The 13,947-nt window shown below is 43.5% G+C and overlaps 1 protein-coding gene across 2 annotated transcripts in view; it reads left to right on the plus strand.

Moving 5' to 3' along the window:
- Nucleotides 1–13,947, plus strand: part of STX8 (syntaxin 8) — a 301,784-nt gene that overhangs the window by 14,479 nt on the left and 273,358 nt on the right. For both annotated transcript variants that reach the window (XM_045293406.1, XM_045293405.1), the window contains exons 2-3: nt 6,346–6,445; nt 13,759–13,853. In XM_045293406.1, coding sequence (XP_045149341.1) covers nt 6,346–6,445; nt 13,759–13,853 — 195 coding nt within the window. The remainder of the gene's footprint in view (nt 1–6,345; nt 6,446–13,758; nt 13,854–13,947) is intronic.

Here is a 13,947-nt window from a genome sequence, read left to right on the forward strand (position 1 = left end):
CCTTGTCCCTGGGTTTGTTAACACCACTACCTTTCCCCCCACCTCCTCCTCTCCCATGTCCCCCCAGAACTGTCGGTCCCATTGTTTTCTCCTCCTGATTGTTCATCCAGCCTGTCTTATTTAGACAGACCTGCAGAGATAATTACATGCACAAAAACAAGACAGAGCAAAAACAAGCAACAAAATAAAACAATAAAACAAGCCAATGACAAAAAAACAAAACAAAACAACATGAAAGAAAAGCTTGTAGTTAATTCAAGGACTGTTTCTTGGCCTTTAGGAGTGTTTTCTGGTCGACTCTGATGGGGTGCCAAGCCCTGGCCCCAAAGTCTATTTTTGGTATTCCCTGAGGACTTCATTGCTCTGTTCCCCTGCTGTTCTGTTCCATGCCCTTAGTGTTTGCCTCGGTGTGGTGGGATCAGATCGGGCGGAATTCCCACACTGTGTTTCCAGTGTTGTCTCCTGTAGGGTTATGCATCAGTGAGGGATGTCGTGTCTCATAGTACGGCTGGCCATATGGTCTTCTCTGTGAATTGGCTGCTCTGAGCGGGAATCTCTTCATCAAGGCTTGGTGGGCCCGGATGTGCTCCACTCTCTTCCTCCCCCTTCATTTGCTCCATTGTGCTGTGATCCAACATGTCCCTCTCGGATTTCGTTTTCTTATCCATTCTGCTCCTCTGTTTCTTTACCGGTGCATTCAGTGAATTGACATTTAGTGAAGTTATTGATATGTGTATATTTGTTACAGCCATTTTGATTTATACATGTGTTGTGTTTAGTTTCTTGGTTCATGCTGTGTTACTTCTTTGTTTTGGGTGTTGGTCTGTGTGTGTTTTTTGTGTGAGGGATTATATGTTGGTTTCAGGTTTGTGTGTTGTTGCTGTTGGTCATTTGGATACTGAATATTCATTGAGCACTTCATTGAATATTTTTTGTTGTGGTGCTCTTGATTTTGTGAATTCTTTTAGTTTCTCCTTGTCTTGATACTTTTATTTCACCATTATATTTGATGATAATTTTTCTGCATACTAGATTCTAGGTTTACAAATTTTTTCCTCGAGTATTCTGTATTTATCACTCCACTGTCTTTTTGCCTGCATGGTTTCTGCTGATAAATCTAAGGTTATTCTAATTGCTGACCCTTTGTGTGTAATTAATATTCTTTTCTCTGGCTGTTTTTAGAATGTTTTTCCTTGTCATTGATGTTAGCTCTCTTGACTACAATATGCCGGGCAGTTTTCCTTTTGCCTGGGGTCCTCTTGGCTGCAGAATAGCTATATTTTCCTCCTTTAGACATTGAGGAAAGCTCTCTTTCAGGAGCTCTTGGACTGTGTGTGCATTTCTTTGCTTCTTCTGCTTCTGGAATCCCTGTAAGACGCAGGTTGTTCCTCTTAATTGTGTCCCACAATGTTCTCACATTTCTTTCCCTCAGTCTTTTTTGCATATTTTGTTGTCTGTTCTTCTAGTTCACTAATTCGGGTTTCTTCTCCTCAGTTGTTACTCTGTTCTCTTATAGCACTGTTCTGTTCCTTTATAGTGTTGTTTAATTCTGTGATTTTTAGGGTTTGATTCTTTGTGTTTCTGTTTGGAGTTTCTCTAGTGGGGTTGCTAGTTTTTCTATTTCTCATATACATATATTAGAAATAGAATGTTTTTATTCTATATAGAATCTATTTATTATATTTCTAGTATAATATACTAGCAATCTAACATATATTCCCCCTCCCTTTGGGCCCTTACATATACCCACAGATGGGGAAGTCCTGATTGGGGGTGAATTATGAGAACAATGAACACCTTTGTAAAGTGGGGGGGTATAGAACTGTTAGAACACTGACAAAAACAGTGCCAGCACAAGTGGGTCCCACATCTGTCCTGGGGTGGGGAGGCGGCAGGACTGCTTGGGGCAGAGATCTCTTGCGCAGTTGGGGACAGTGTTTGGTGGTGCGATGTTTTACTACCTTGTGATCTTATAGGGTGCACGAGTTGGGCTCGAGATTCAGGCTAGGGAATGATTTTGGTGCCTGGTATGGCTGCAAGTCTTGTATTTTTGTGATTTAATCATCTTGAGAGAAAGAGCTCTTGGGTTTGAGGGGTCAGAGGGGATGGATTTGCCCTTTTCAGATGGTGGAGGTTACCAGGTGGGGGTGGGGGAATGTGGTCTATTCCTCTCACTTCCCTAGGTAGCCTGGGAGGGTAAACTAAAGCAATGGCCTACTCAGAGGCCTGGTGTCTTATGTGAGAGGCTTGGTGTACGACCTAGATATGCGATGTGGGTGGCCTCAGGGTCCCTAGGATTCTGTCTCCTGCTTAAACATGTAAAACTTGCTGCTTGTACAACCTGTTGGTGTCTCCCTGCTTTGTTATGCTAAAACTTTGTTAATGAACCAGGTGTGTGATGGAGGCAATCTAGGGAAGTTTAAAAAAAAAAAAAGACCCCAGAGTGACCATGCTTTTTAAGGTCTCAGGCTTTGGGGGTGTTTTACTCTGGGGGGGTGGGAGGGCTATGTTGCTTAGCACCTCACATAAGGGGGATTCGATTTTTTGAGTGGGGCTGGAGCTCACTGGGCTTGTGTTCTCCAGTCTGCTCTTGGCTGCCCTGTTGATTCACCCCATGTGGCCTGGCCATCTGTGTTGTCCACATTATTGGGGATCCAGGTCTGTGGGGTCTCTACCTGGGTGCTTCTGGTTTGGAAGGAGGACCAAAGCTGTTTCTATTTTTATCCTCCCGGGGCTGATCCCTTATAACTACATCCTGTCACTCCCCCCCCCCCCTTTAATTCCTCTCTGCTAACCCAGGAATCTGGGTTCTGCCAACAAATACTGTGGGAGAATGACCAGAAAGATTCTAATAGGCAGACGTTGTTGTTGCTCTCTTAGTAAATTGTTTCCACTTATTTTTATGCTGAAAATTCTGTGGCCTGGAAGTATAGCACATTCCAGTCAGTTAACTCTTCTGTGTGGTTCCCTGTTAGGTTCCTGGATTGGGGAACCATGGTTCTTGCTTCGAGGCGTGGAAAGAAATTATGTGGCAGAAGCATGTCTATAAGCCAAGTGACTTTTGAGGAAAAGGGAAGTTTCAGGTTTTACAGTCTCAAAAGCACACGCTGTTTTAGGAACGTGTACAAGGTTGTGCAGAAACCATGGGGTTCATGGCTGGAAAACCACGTGAAGAGGAAAACCACGTGGAAAAACACAGGAAGAGGACACAAAGTCACGCTTGCGGCACCAGGAAATCCCAGGGGCCAAGATAGAGGCCTAAGAGGAGGCCGGGCCCCAGGACCCGGGTGGCACATGTGCACCCTCACGGGGGAGAAATTCCCGCGCTCTGCTTGTAGTCTGCAGCTGGACAAGGGCAGAGTAAGAGAGACTGGCAAGCTGCAGCCTGAGTTGAACCCCTCTGGCTGCAGGTATTGGCCGATCTTATTGGCTGAGGGTAAGCCCACCTATGTGATGTCATGTGACTGGGCCTAATCTGTGCACCCAGGGGGACCTCCTACCTGGGCCTAGGGGGCTTGTGTCTGAGCATGCTCAGTTTGGATCGTTCCCATAGGTGTCTAATAGAGTGCCTGATTTCTTTCCAACCCCTGCATTGTGTCATTGACAGCTAATATTAATTAGCACAGACACTGGGGAGAAAACTACCTTTGTACCTATTCTAGCAAGCCCCTGGCGTACTTGATATTCAGTCTCCATCTTGCCCACTGTCCCCCTGAAATGTTTATTTTGACTGGGTTATTTGTCTTTTGTTAAGTGTATATATATATGATTAAAATCTTGATGGCTATATGGTTTCCAAAGATATTCTTCATCATTAGCTTTTTTCCCCACTTGTTTGGGGGGTGGGGCAGGATATTTTTAATGATTCAATCCATGAAGATCTAACACTGCAGTTTCTGGAAGAACCACTTGTTTTATGTGTCTTGTTAAGTCCTGCTTTTGGCGGGACAGTCCTGATTTTTAACAATTTTTCCTGCGTCCCGCGGTATTTTTTAAAAAGTCCCGATTTTTGGAAAGAATGCATGATATGCTAAGGTGTACGGTTTTCGGCTGCCATGTGGCTATTTCACCAGGATAGGAGTTTTATCAATGGTGTCCCGCTTTACCAATGTTAAAATCTGGTCACCTTAGTTAGTGTACCTCTCCTCAAATTTAACCTTGGGCTACCACCTGGCCTTGATTCAAGTACAGTGTCTCTGAAGACATTCTTGTTGACAACAGTTTTATTCAAAGGGATGTCCACGGAGTTCCTTGTGGGTATGAGGTGACTACTTATAAATCTTCACAAAAGACCTGATCTTTGAGATCATGAAGTGAGTCCTCCCCTATTTTCTTCTTCTCTTTCAACATTGCTTTAGCTATTAGGAGCCTCTTGCCATTTCCTATAGTTAAGGGTTGGTTTTTCCATGTCTGTAAAGAAGGCGGTTGGTGTTTTTTATTGGGATTATATTGACTATAGAGAACACTTAGGAGAGTATAAACATCTTAACACTATTAAATCTTCCCATTCATGAACGTGGAACATCTTACCATTTATTTAAATCTTCTATTATCTCGGAATTCCACTTATCCACACACATTTTTTAAGTCCCTTCATTTATCTGGAGCTGAATGCTGCTACTTAAGAGCAGAGTGGTTAAGGTACATATAGCTCTGGTGTCAGAATGCGAATTTAAAATGGGCTTTAAAACTGAGAAAACGTTTTTTATAAAAGTTGAGTTTGTTAAACCTGGGAAAGCTAATTATGAACCCGAAGGATAGTAAAAGCACCCACATCATGGAGTCCCTAGGTGGCGCAGATATTTAAGCAACCTGACTGCAGACTGAAAGGTGGATGGTTTGAATACACCCAGAGGCACCGTGGATCTGCTTGTTGGAACCCTAAGGAGCAGCCCTCCTCTGCGCACACGGGATCCCCACGAGTTGCCATGAGTTGGAATTGACTTGATGGCAGCTGTCAACAGACTCTCTGTGACGTCTAAAATGTAAAGGGCAGCCTGGCACCTGGCCCAGGTCAGGGGCTCAGCTGTTAGCCAATTGGAGATGGTTTTGATTTACAAGAAAGATCAGTGTGCAAGTAATATGTACGAGTTCATTGTGAAAGTGATACGCGGGAGTTGGAGCTGTTTGAAAACAGATGATTTTTTCAAGCAACTACGAGGACAGCGCAGCTCCTGCCCTAGGAGTGGACAGTCTGGTAGAGAGATGGAATGCATATGCACACTATGGTGTGTGTCTTTCCTCAGTAGGACCCAGATCACCAAACCCACTGCTATGCAGTCGATTCTGACTCAGAGAGATCCTATGTAGGGTTTCCGAGGCTCCAAATCCTTACTGGGACGACAGCTTCATCTTTCTCTGGAGGGGCGGCTGGTGGGTTTGAACTGCTGACTTTATGATGAGTGACCCAAGCTTAACCAATGGCCCATCACCATAGGCTCCTTTCTAAATAGGACAGATTAAGTAAAAATGCTGCAACAAAACCAGCACTAAGGGGAATTCATAGTGAGTCCAGAAAGTCCCACTATGGTGGGAGCTCAGTAAGTCTTTGTAGGGCCTTCTGGGTAACTTTGGTGTCAGGTAGATGCGCCCTTGGTCCCCAGAGTATTTGTTTTGGGATAAATAATACTTGCCATTCCTGTGCTGTAAACTCATCCCTCCCCACCTCATGACAAACTTCCTCCCCCTGACCTTAAATAACACCTCCTTTGTCCCTCTTTCTTGTCCCTTTATTTATTTATTCATTCATTCATTCATTTATTTATTTATTTACCTATCTATCTATCTATGTATTTATTTTCAGCACATAACCACACCTGACACTCTGTCCATTGATTGGTTTTCTGCCTTTCACCCTTCACTGACACGTCAGCTCCCTGGAAGCAGGGACCCGGTCCGCTTTGCTTACCACTCTTTTCTTCAGTGCTGGGAACCATGCTCAGTTTAGAGGAAGCCCCCATCAATGTTGATTGAGGCCAAATGCCTTGTCATAAACAGGCTAACAGTCTCTGGGATCTGACCTCCTTGGTTGGAATCTGGCAGTTCCACTTGGTACCTCTTTGAACCACCTCTTACTCCTCGTGCAGTTGGAGCTGGCTTGGTACCCACCTCGTGCTCTCTGTGTGAACGGAGTCATTACTGATGAAGCACCGGAAGAGTGTCTGGCAAAGAGTAATCTCCACTCTGTGCATGCTTTGCCCGCTTGTCCTCACTCTCAAAACTGATAGTGTCTACTTCAAAAGTTCACATTTGGACTTGAATCTGAAACTCAAACGTAGGTAATATAGATTTCTTTTGCATGTGAAGATCCTTAAACATTTTTTCCCATGTCCAATTGTTCTGCAGGTTTGCCACATACGATTCTACTTGTCAAATTGCCCAACAGATTGCTGAGAAAATTCAACAACGAAATCAGTATGAACGAAATGGTGAAAACACAAGCAAGGTAATACCAGGAGAGGATTCGCATTTTTTAAATGGAATTCAAATATTTATTTTCCTAAATCACAGAGTTTTTTTTATAATCATTTTATTAGAGGCTCATACAACTCATCACAAACATACATCATTTGTGTCTAGCACATTAGTACATATGTTGACTTCATCATTCTCACAACACCCGCTTTCCACTTGAGCCCTTGGTGTCAGCTCCTCATTTGCCCCCTTCCCTCCCCACTGCCCCTCCCCCTGAACCCTTGATAATTTATAAATTATTACTATTTTATCATATCTTACCCCATCCAACGTCTCCCTCACCCACTGTCCGTCCCCCAGGGGAGGAGGCCATATGTAGATCTTGTCATCTGTTCCCTCTTTCTCCCTCACCTTCCCTACACCCTCCTGATATTGCCACTCTCTCCACTGGTCCTGGGGGGTTCATCTGTCCTGGGTTCACTGTATTTCCAGTTTCTATCTGTCCCAGTGTACATCCTCCGGTCCAGCCGGATATGTAAGGTAGAATTGGGATCATGGTAGTGGGGTGGAGGACGCATTTAAGAACTAGAGGAAAATTGCATATTTCATCGTTGCTACACTGCATTCTGATTGGCTCATCTCCTCCCTGCAGCCCTTCTGCAAGGGGATGTCCAATTTCCCCTGGATGGGCCCTGGGTCCCCACTCTGCACTCCCCCTCATTCACAATGTTATACTTTCTTTCTGTTTTTGGTCTTTGATACTTGATACCTGACCCCTTCGCCACCTTGTCATTTTATAGGCTGGTGTGCTTCTTCCATGTGGACTTTGTTGTTTCTCAGTTAGATGGCCCCTTGTTTATCGTCCAGCAAGTGGGACCCCAGATTCTGTGTAATTTGACAGCTTGGCACCATCAGCTTTCTTCACCGCATTTGCTTATGTACCCGCTTTGTCTTCAGCATTCGTGTCGGGGTAGGCTGGTGTGCTTCTTCCTTGTGGGTTTTGTTGTTTCTTAGCTAGATGGCCACCTGTTTGTCTTCAAGCCTTTAAGACCCCAGATGCTGTATCATTTGATAGCCAGGCACCATCTGCTTTCTTCACCATCTTTGCTAATGCGCCCCCTTTGTCCTCAGCGATCGATAGGGGCAGGCTGGTGTGCGTCTTCTGTGTGGGTTTTCTTGTCTCTCAGCTAGATGGCTGCTTGTTTATCTTCAGTTCTTTAAGACTTCAGGTGCTATATCTTTTGGTAGCCGGGCACCATCAGCTTTCTTCAACACACTTGCTTGTGCACCCATTGTCTTCAGTGACTTCAGGTGTTATATCTTTTGGTAGCCAAGCACCATCTGCTTTCTTCACCACATTTTCTTGTGCACCCATTGTCTTCAAGGATCGTGCCAGGCAGGTGAGCATCTCAGACTGCCGAATTGTTAGAATAAAATGTTCTTGTGTTGGGGGAGTACTTGTGCAGGGGCCCACTGTCCATCTGTTTTCTTAATACTCAATCTATAAATATGTGTACATAGATCTATTTCCCCCAGGATTCACATTTAAAATGACTCCTTTGAGCTGTGAGCTTCCGAGTCTGTGCATTTTATGTGTGTGTACTGTGTTTGTATGCAAATAATGCACGCTATATGATTTTTTTTTCAATCTGTGCAATCCCTGTGCGTGTTAGTTTCTTAAGTTGAGCTATGCAAAAGATACAGTATAAGCGTGTAAGCATCCCACGTGGCTTGGTGGTTAAAGTACTCAGTTGCCAACCGAAAGGTGGGTGGTTCAAACCCACCAGCAGCTCCGAGGAAGAAAGTGGGGAGAGGCTGCTTCTGTGAGGATGATTATCCTGGATCCCCCCTGTCTTGTAGGGTCACAGTGAGTTGGGATCAACTCACCAGCCCCAGGCTGGGCTCCTTGAGGAGCTTGGTGTCATGGTAAGTGCTCCATTGATAACCAAAAGGCTAGTGGTTTGAATCAATCAGCTTCTCTGAGAGAGAAAGATGTGGCAATCTATTTCTGTAAAGATTCACAGCCTTGGAAACTGTATGGGGCAGATCTGTTCGGTTCTATAGGGTCGCTATGAGTTGGAATCAGTTTGATAGTAGTGGGCTTGGGCTATAAGGGTGTGTGTGTATACAATGATCTAATGACTTGACATAGCCACCCCGTTTCTCCAAACCTAAACTCACTGCCATGGAACCATTCCAACCCATAGTGACCCATCGAGGGTTTATGGGGCTGTAAGTCTTCACAGACGCAGATCACCTCGTCGTCCTCCTCCCATGGGGTGGCTGGTGGATTTGAACCATCCACCTTATAGACAGCAGTCTGTGCTTGCCAGACAGGCACCTCCAGGACTGCTTTCCAGTTAATAGTTACTTAATCACTAAGACTACGTGAAACGTGGAATTTGTTTACATTCGCTTGTTTCATCTTAAACGTTTATAACAGCTTTAGAGTGTAGTTCAGGAGTTAGTCGCCTTGACTCACCTAGTACATCTTTTAGGCTTTGCAGTTCAGTTAAACTCGTTGACCCACTATTCTCACTGAAAAGATACTATAGTGCTTTATACATTAAACAGGTAAAGCCCACCCTGAGCTCTCGGGCTTTCCGAAAACAGCAGTAGATTTTGGCTGGGCAAGAGATTTTTGGAAACTCGGGAGTTTGTACTGATGCCGTCGGTATCAGTGCCAGTGCCCCAGGGTTCTTCTTTATCTCCCCGTCCCATGCTTGTGTTTTCCTTCTTCAGAGAGCACGCCGATTTCTGAAAGCTTCAGCCGGGTCACATGAAAGAAAAAAACAGTGGGTTATTCACAATAGTATTACTCAGCTGATCTGTCTTACAATTTTCAGAGAATAGTTTTGGAATTAGTCTCTTTTTTGAGCCACAAGAAGCCTCATCCAGCTTATTCGGTTCAAATTATTAGAATTGATTCTTCCCTCCCTGTGTGATTGATACGCATATCATTTGTTTCTGTCTGTGTTCATTTTTAGGATTAGTTTTCCCCTCCAACCTTCTTGATTTAAGGTAAAATATATGATATTGTTCAAGAGCCGACATTGTATAAAAAGGTACGCTCAAAGTCTTATTCCATCTCTCTCTGTCCTACCCCTTCTTTACTTACGCTCTGTACATAACTGTTTTCATTAGTTTCTGGCATATTCTTGCTGGGGTTTTACTTTTTGCAAAAATAAGTTTGAGTGTGTGTTTGGACAGGTGTGTGTTTTTATTTTATCTCCTTTTCTTTTTTAAAGTAGAGCCCTATGCATATTGGGTTGCCCATTGGCAACAGTTCAAACCCTCCGGCCACTTATTGGGAGAAAAATGAGACTTCTTTGGCAAAGATTTACAATAATTTTCAGTCTTTGAGGGGTCTTTTCCTAGTTTGGGTATCAGTGTGATGCTGCCTTCAATGAGTTTGGGAGTTTGTTATCTTTTTCCAACTTCTGGTGACAGTTCTTTTATGGGGCTTATTGGAGGAACTGTGTTCAGTCATGCGAGTGTGTATTAAAATTATTTATATCTCATAACAGTGAGGGTCTTCCCCCACCAGAGTCGGTTTTGTAAACCCATAATTATGAGCACAAAAGATTTAGCAGCATTACATTTCATTCAGTCCTCAGTTTACCACCTAACCACACTTACTGCTGTTGCATTTAGCTCTTATACCCCTCCACCATCTTTCCCTGCCTCCATCCCTCTCTCTCTCTTTTTTTTGGTTATTATTTTTTTTAATCGTTTTATTAGGGGCTCATACAACTCTTATCACAATCCATATATATATCAATTGTGTAAAGCACATTTGTACATTCGTTTCCCTCATCATTCTTAAAACATTTGCTCTCCACCTAAGCCCTTGGCATCAGGTCCTCGTTTTTTTCCCTTCTTTCCCACTCCCCCCTCCATCCCTCTCTTATGGTGCCTTATCCCCCCCTGCCCCCTCTGGTTCACAGTGTATGCCTAGCCCTTGCTAACATCAAAGAATATTTCTTTTAGTGTGAAAATCTTTTCTTGACTATTCACAGTAGTAGTCTCGTGCAATAACTACCCTTTTTGTGATTGGCTATTTTCACCCCAGAATGTCCTCCTGGTTCAGCCATGTCCTGTGCTGATTTGCAGAGGTACACACATTGTGCAGTATGCCACGTGTGTATGGGCCAGTGATTACTCCTTCTCCCACTAATGGGCATTGAGCTTGTTCCCATCGGTTTACTATGGCGAATAGCCTGCTGTTTTTGCTCTCATGTGATCCTGCTGATCTCAGGAGGGAGCACTTGTTTCCATGGTCATTGTAGAATTGTTACTGTTGATAAAACAGAAAAGTAAACCTTTGATATTCTGTCTTTTTCCCCCCACCATTAAAAAGGCTGCTGTATTTGCATATTTTTATGCTGTCAAAACACATGGCACTAATGTAGCATAAGGAGAATTCTTAAACAGAAACATTACAGTTTTAAAAATCTAAGGAAGATCAAAAAATAAATGCTGAAATTTCAATTATAAAAAGTAGTAGGGAACAGTTATTCTGCCAGCAGTATAATAAAGGCACATTTTAGTGACATTTTTAATAGCTTATTAATTCAAAATTTTAACTTAGAGAAGGAATAATTCCCTTTACATAAAGCCTAAATGCATTCTAAATGCATGGCATTATCATAATGACTAGAAATTAAATTAATAATACTAGAATAGTTACAATCCGATGTCACCTTCTTAAATCTCATTATTTGTCACTCTTTTTGAACTCTCATACTGGACTTTATTTTTTGTTTTAATCTTTCAAAGATTTAAACAATTGTTTTAATTTTCAGTATTTAAAAAAAAAGAATCATTTTACTGGGGACTCTTACAGCTCTTATGCCATTTCCGTACCTCAATTGTATCAAGCGCATTTGTGCATATGTTGCAATCTTCATTTCCAAAGCATTTTCTACTTGAGCCCTTGATATAATCTTCTCTTTTTTCCCCTCCTTCCCCCACCCTCCTACTCTTGTGTATCCTTAGTCAATTATATATTGTTGTTGTTATTTCATATCTTACACTGCCCATTGTCTCCCTTCACCCACATTCCTGTTATTTATCCCCTTGCAGTTGGGGGGAAGGCTACATATCCAATCTTGTATGGGTCCCCCCTTTCTCACCTTTCGCTTCCCTGACCATGCTCCTACCCTCATGGTATCACTACTCTTGTTACTGTTCCCGAGGGTTTATCTGTCCTGAATTCCGAGTGCTGAGAGCTCTTATCCGTACCAATGTCTGTCCTTGGGTCTAGCCAGATTTGTAAGGGAGAACTGGGTCATGCGAGTGGGGGGAGGGAAGAATTCAGGAACTAAAGGCACGATGAATAATTCGTCAATGCTATACTACACCTTGAGTGAATCATCCCTTTATAGCCCTTCTGTGGGGGGATATCCAATTGTCTATTGATAGGCTTTGAGTCTCCACTCCAACCCCTCTCTTTTGCACTGATATAGTTGTTTAGTTTGGATCTTTTGATACCTGATGCTCGATTCCATCAACACCTCATGATGACACAGGCTGGTGTGCTTCTTCCATGTGGGCTTGGCTGCTTCCCTGCTAGATGCCCCTTTGTTTGACTTCAAGCCTTTATGACCCCAGATGCTATGTCTTTTGATAGCTAGGCACCATCTGCTCTCTTCACCACATTTGCTTATGCACACATTTTGTCTTCAGTATTGTGTCGGGAAGGTGAGTATCAAAGAGTGCCAGGTTAGTAGAATAAAGTGTTCTTGTGTTAAGGGAGGCCTTTAGTAGAGGCTGAAAGTCTTATCTACTATCTTAATACTTTATCAGGTAAATATGTTTACATTGGCCTCTATCCCTTTCATTATAAATTAATATATTTACATATATACATGCCTATAGCTATAGCCGTTATAAATAGCTTTTGCCTCCTAGTTCTTTCCTCTATTTCCTTTCACCTACCTTCTATCTCGCTATCATACTCATCCTCCAATCAGCTCTCAGTATTTCCTCTCGGATATATTGCTCTTGATCAAGCATTATAGGCTCTCCTTACCATCAATTTTAGATCTCTTGTTGTTCCCTTATTTCTGTGTTTGTTAGCTCCCCACTCCCTACTCCTATGTCCGCCACCCCCCCACCCCCCCAACTGCGAGGCCCGTCATTTTCTCTTCAGGATTGTTCATCCTTCTTAACTTATGTAGATAGACATAGGGAAATAGAAAAAGAAAGGCAAATTAAAACAGAAAACAAAACAATAAAACAAACAAAACAGAACAAGAGAAAAACAAACAAAACCAATAGATAGTTCCAGGTCTGTCTGCTGACCCTTATGTATGTTTTGATATTCTGTCTTTTTAAAGCCTTGCCACATCTTTGATTTCATCTGTGGTGGATTCAGGAGTCAAAAGCCTCATTTTTCTCCTTTGGAGCAGCTGGTGGTTTTGAACTGCTGACCTTGAAGTTAACAGCCGAATGCATAACCACTGTACCACCAGGGCTCCTTTAATTTAAGTAGACCATTTACGTTTTCTTATTTCCATGTTTTGGAGGGGCTTCCCCACCCATTCCCCTCCCTTTAATGTGACATTTCCAGTCACGGACACTTCTCCTCTGAGCTTGTAGAATGATTCACCCTCCGGGAAGAAGAAGTCAATGTGACTCACCTTCCCCTTGTACAAAAACCACCTTGCACTGGAATTGTATCATCGGGATATAAATACCCCCGTACCTTTAGAGAGACTGGCCTGGAAAACCACTGGGAACGTGAAGCCTCATCCTTTGAAGCTCAGCCAGAGGGCACTGGGGATCCAGGACAATGGTGGCCGGCACTTACTGATACCAGAGCAGTGACCATGGTCGTAGGGCAGACAATTACTGACACCAGAGCAGTGACCAGGGTCATAAGGCAGGAAATTACTGATACCACAGCAGTGACCATGGTCGTAGGGCAGACAATTACTGACACCAGAGCAGTGACCATGGTCGTAGGGAAGGAAGCTGAGATTTTTCCTGCCGGCCCCGAGGTAGAGAAATAGGATCAGAGGGTAGAAACTCAGGGGACAGACTGCCGCTTTGTTATGAGGGCAGACTGCCAGAAGGCTGCAGTTTCCAGCAGTCATGGGGGAGCTGCTGCACCGCCGGGTCAGATGATGGGATGGGTACAATAATTAGGTGGGTGATCGGGTCAGGGGACCAGATTCTTTTCACCCTGGGAGTCTTTCTGGTCAGTTGGAGACTAAACAGCCCTTCCACCCCCTGGGGTAGAACCATAGGATTCAAATCCCAGCACGAAGTACACGTTATTACTGGGTAGACTGTGTCCCTTTGGGCTGGAATACTTAGGCTCTCTTCTTTCCTTTTCAGCTTACGGTGACAATCAGAACGTTGTTGCAGAATCTGAAGGAAAAGATCGCCCTTTTGAAGGACTTATTGCTAAGAGCTGTGTCAACACATCAGATGTATCCATGTCAACATTTCCACCCTTTTTTTGTAGAACGAGAGGAAAAGCAGTCCATTTTAAGAAGGGAAGAATCTGGGCTACCCAGATCCCCC

The sequence above is a fragment of the Echinops telfairi genome, unplaced genomic scaffold, assembly GCF_000313985.2.
Source record: "Echinops telfairi isolate 266 unplaced genomic scaffold, ASM31398v2 ScPeMD7_2010;HRSCAF=2546, whole genome shotgun sequence".
Taxonomy (NCBI): domain Eukaryota; kingdom Metazoa; phylum Chordata; class Mammalia; order Afrosoricida; family Tenrecidae; genus Echinops; species Echinops telfairi.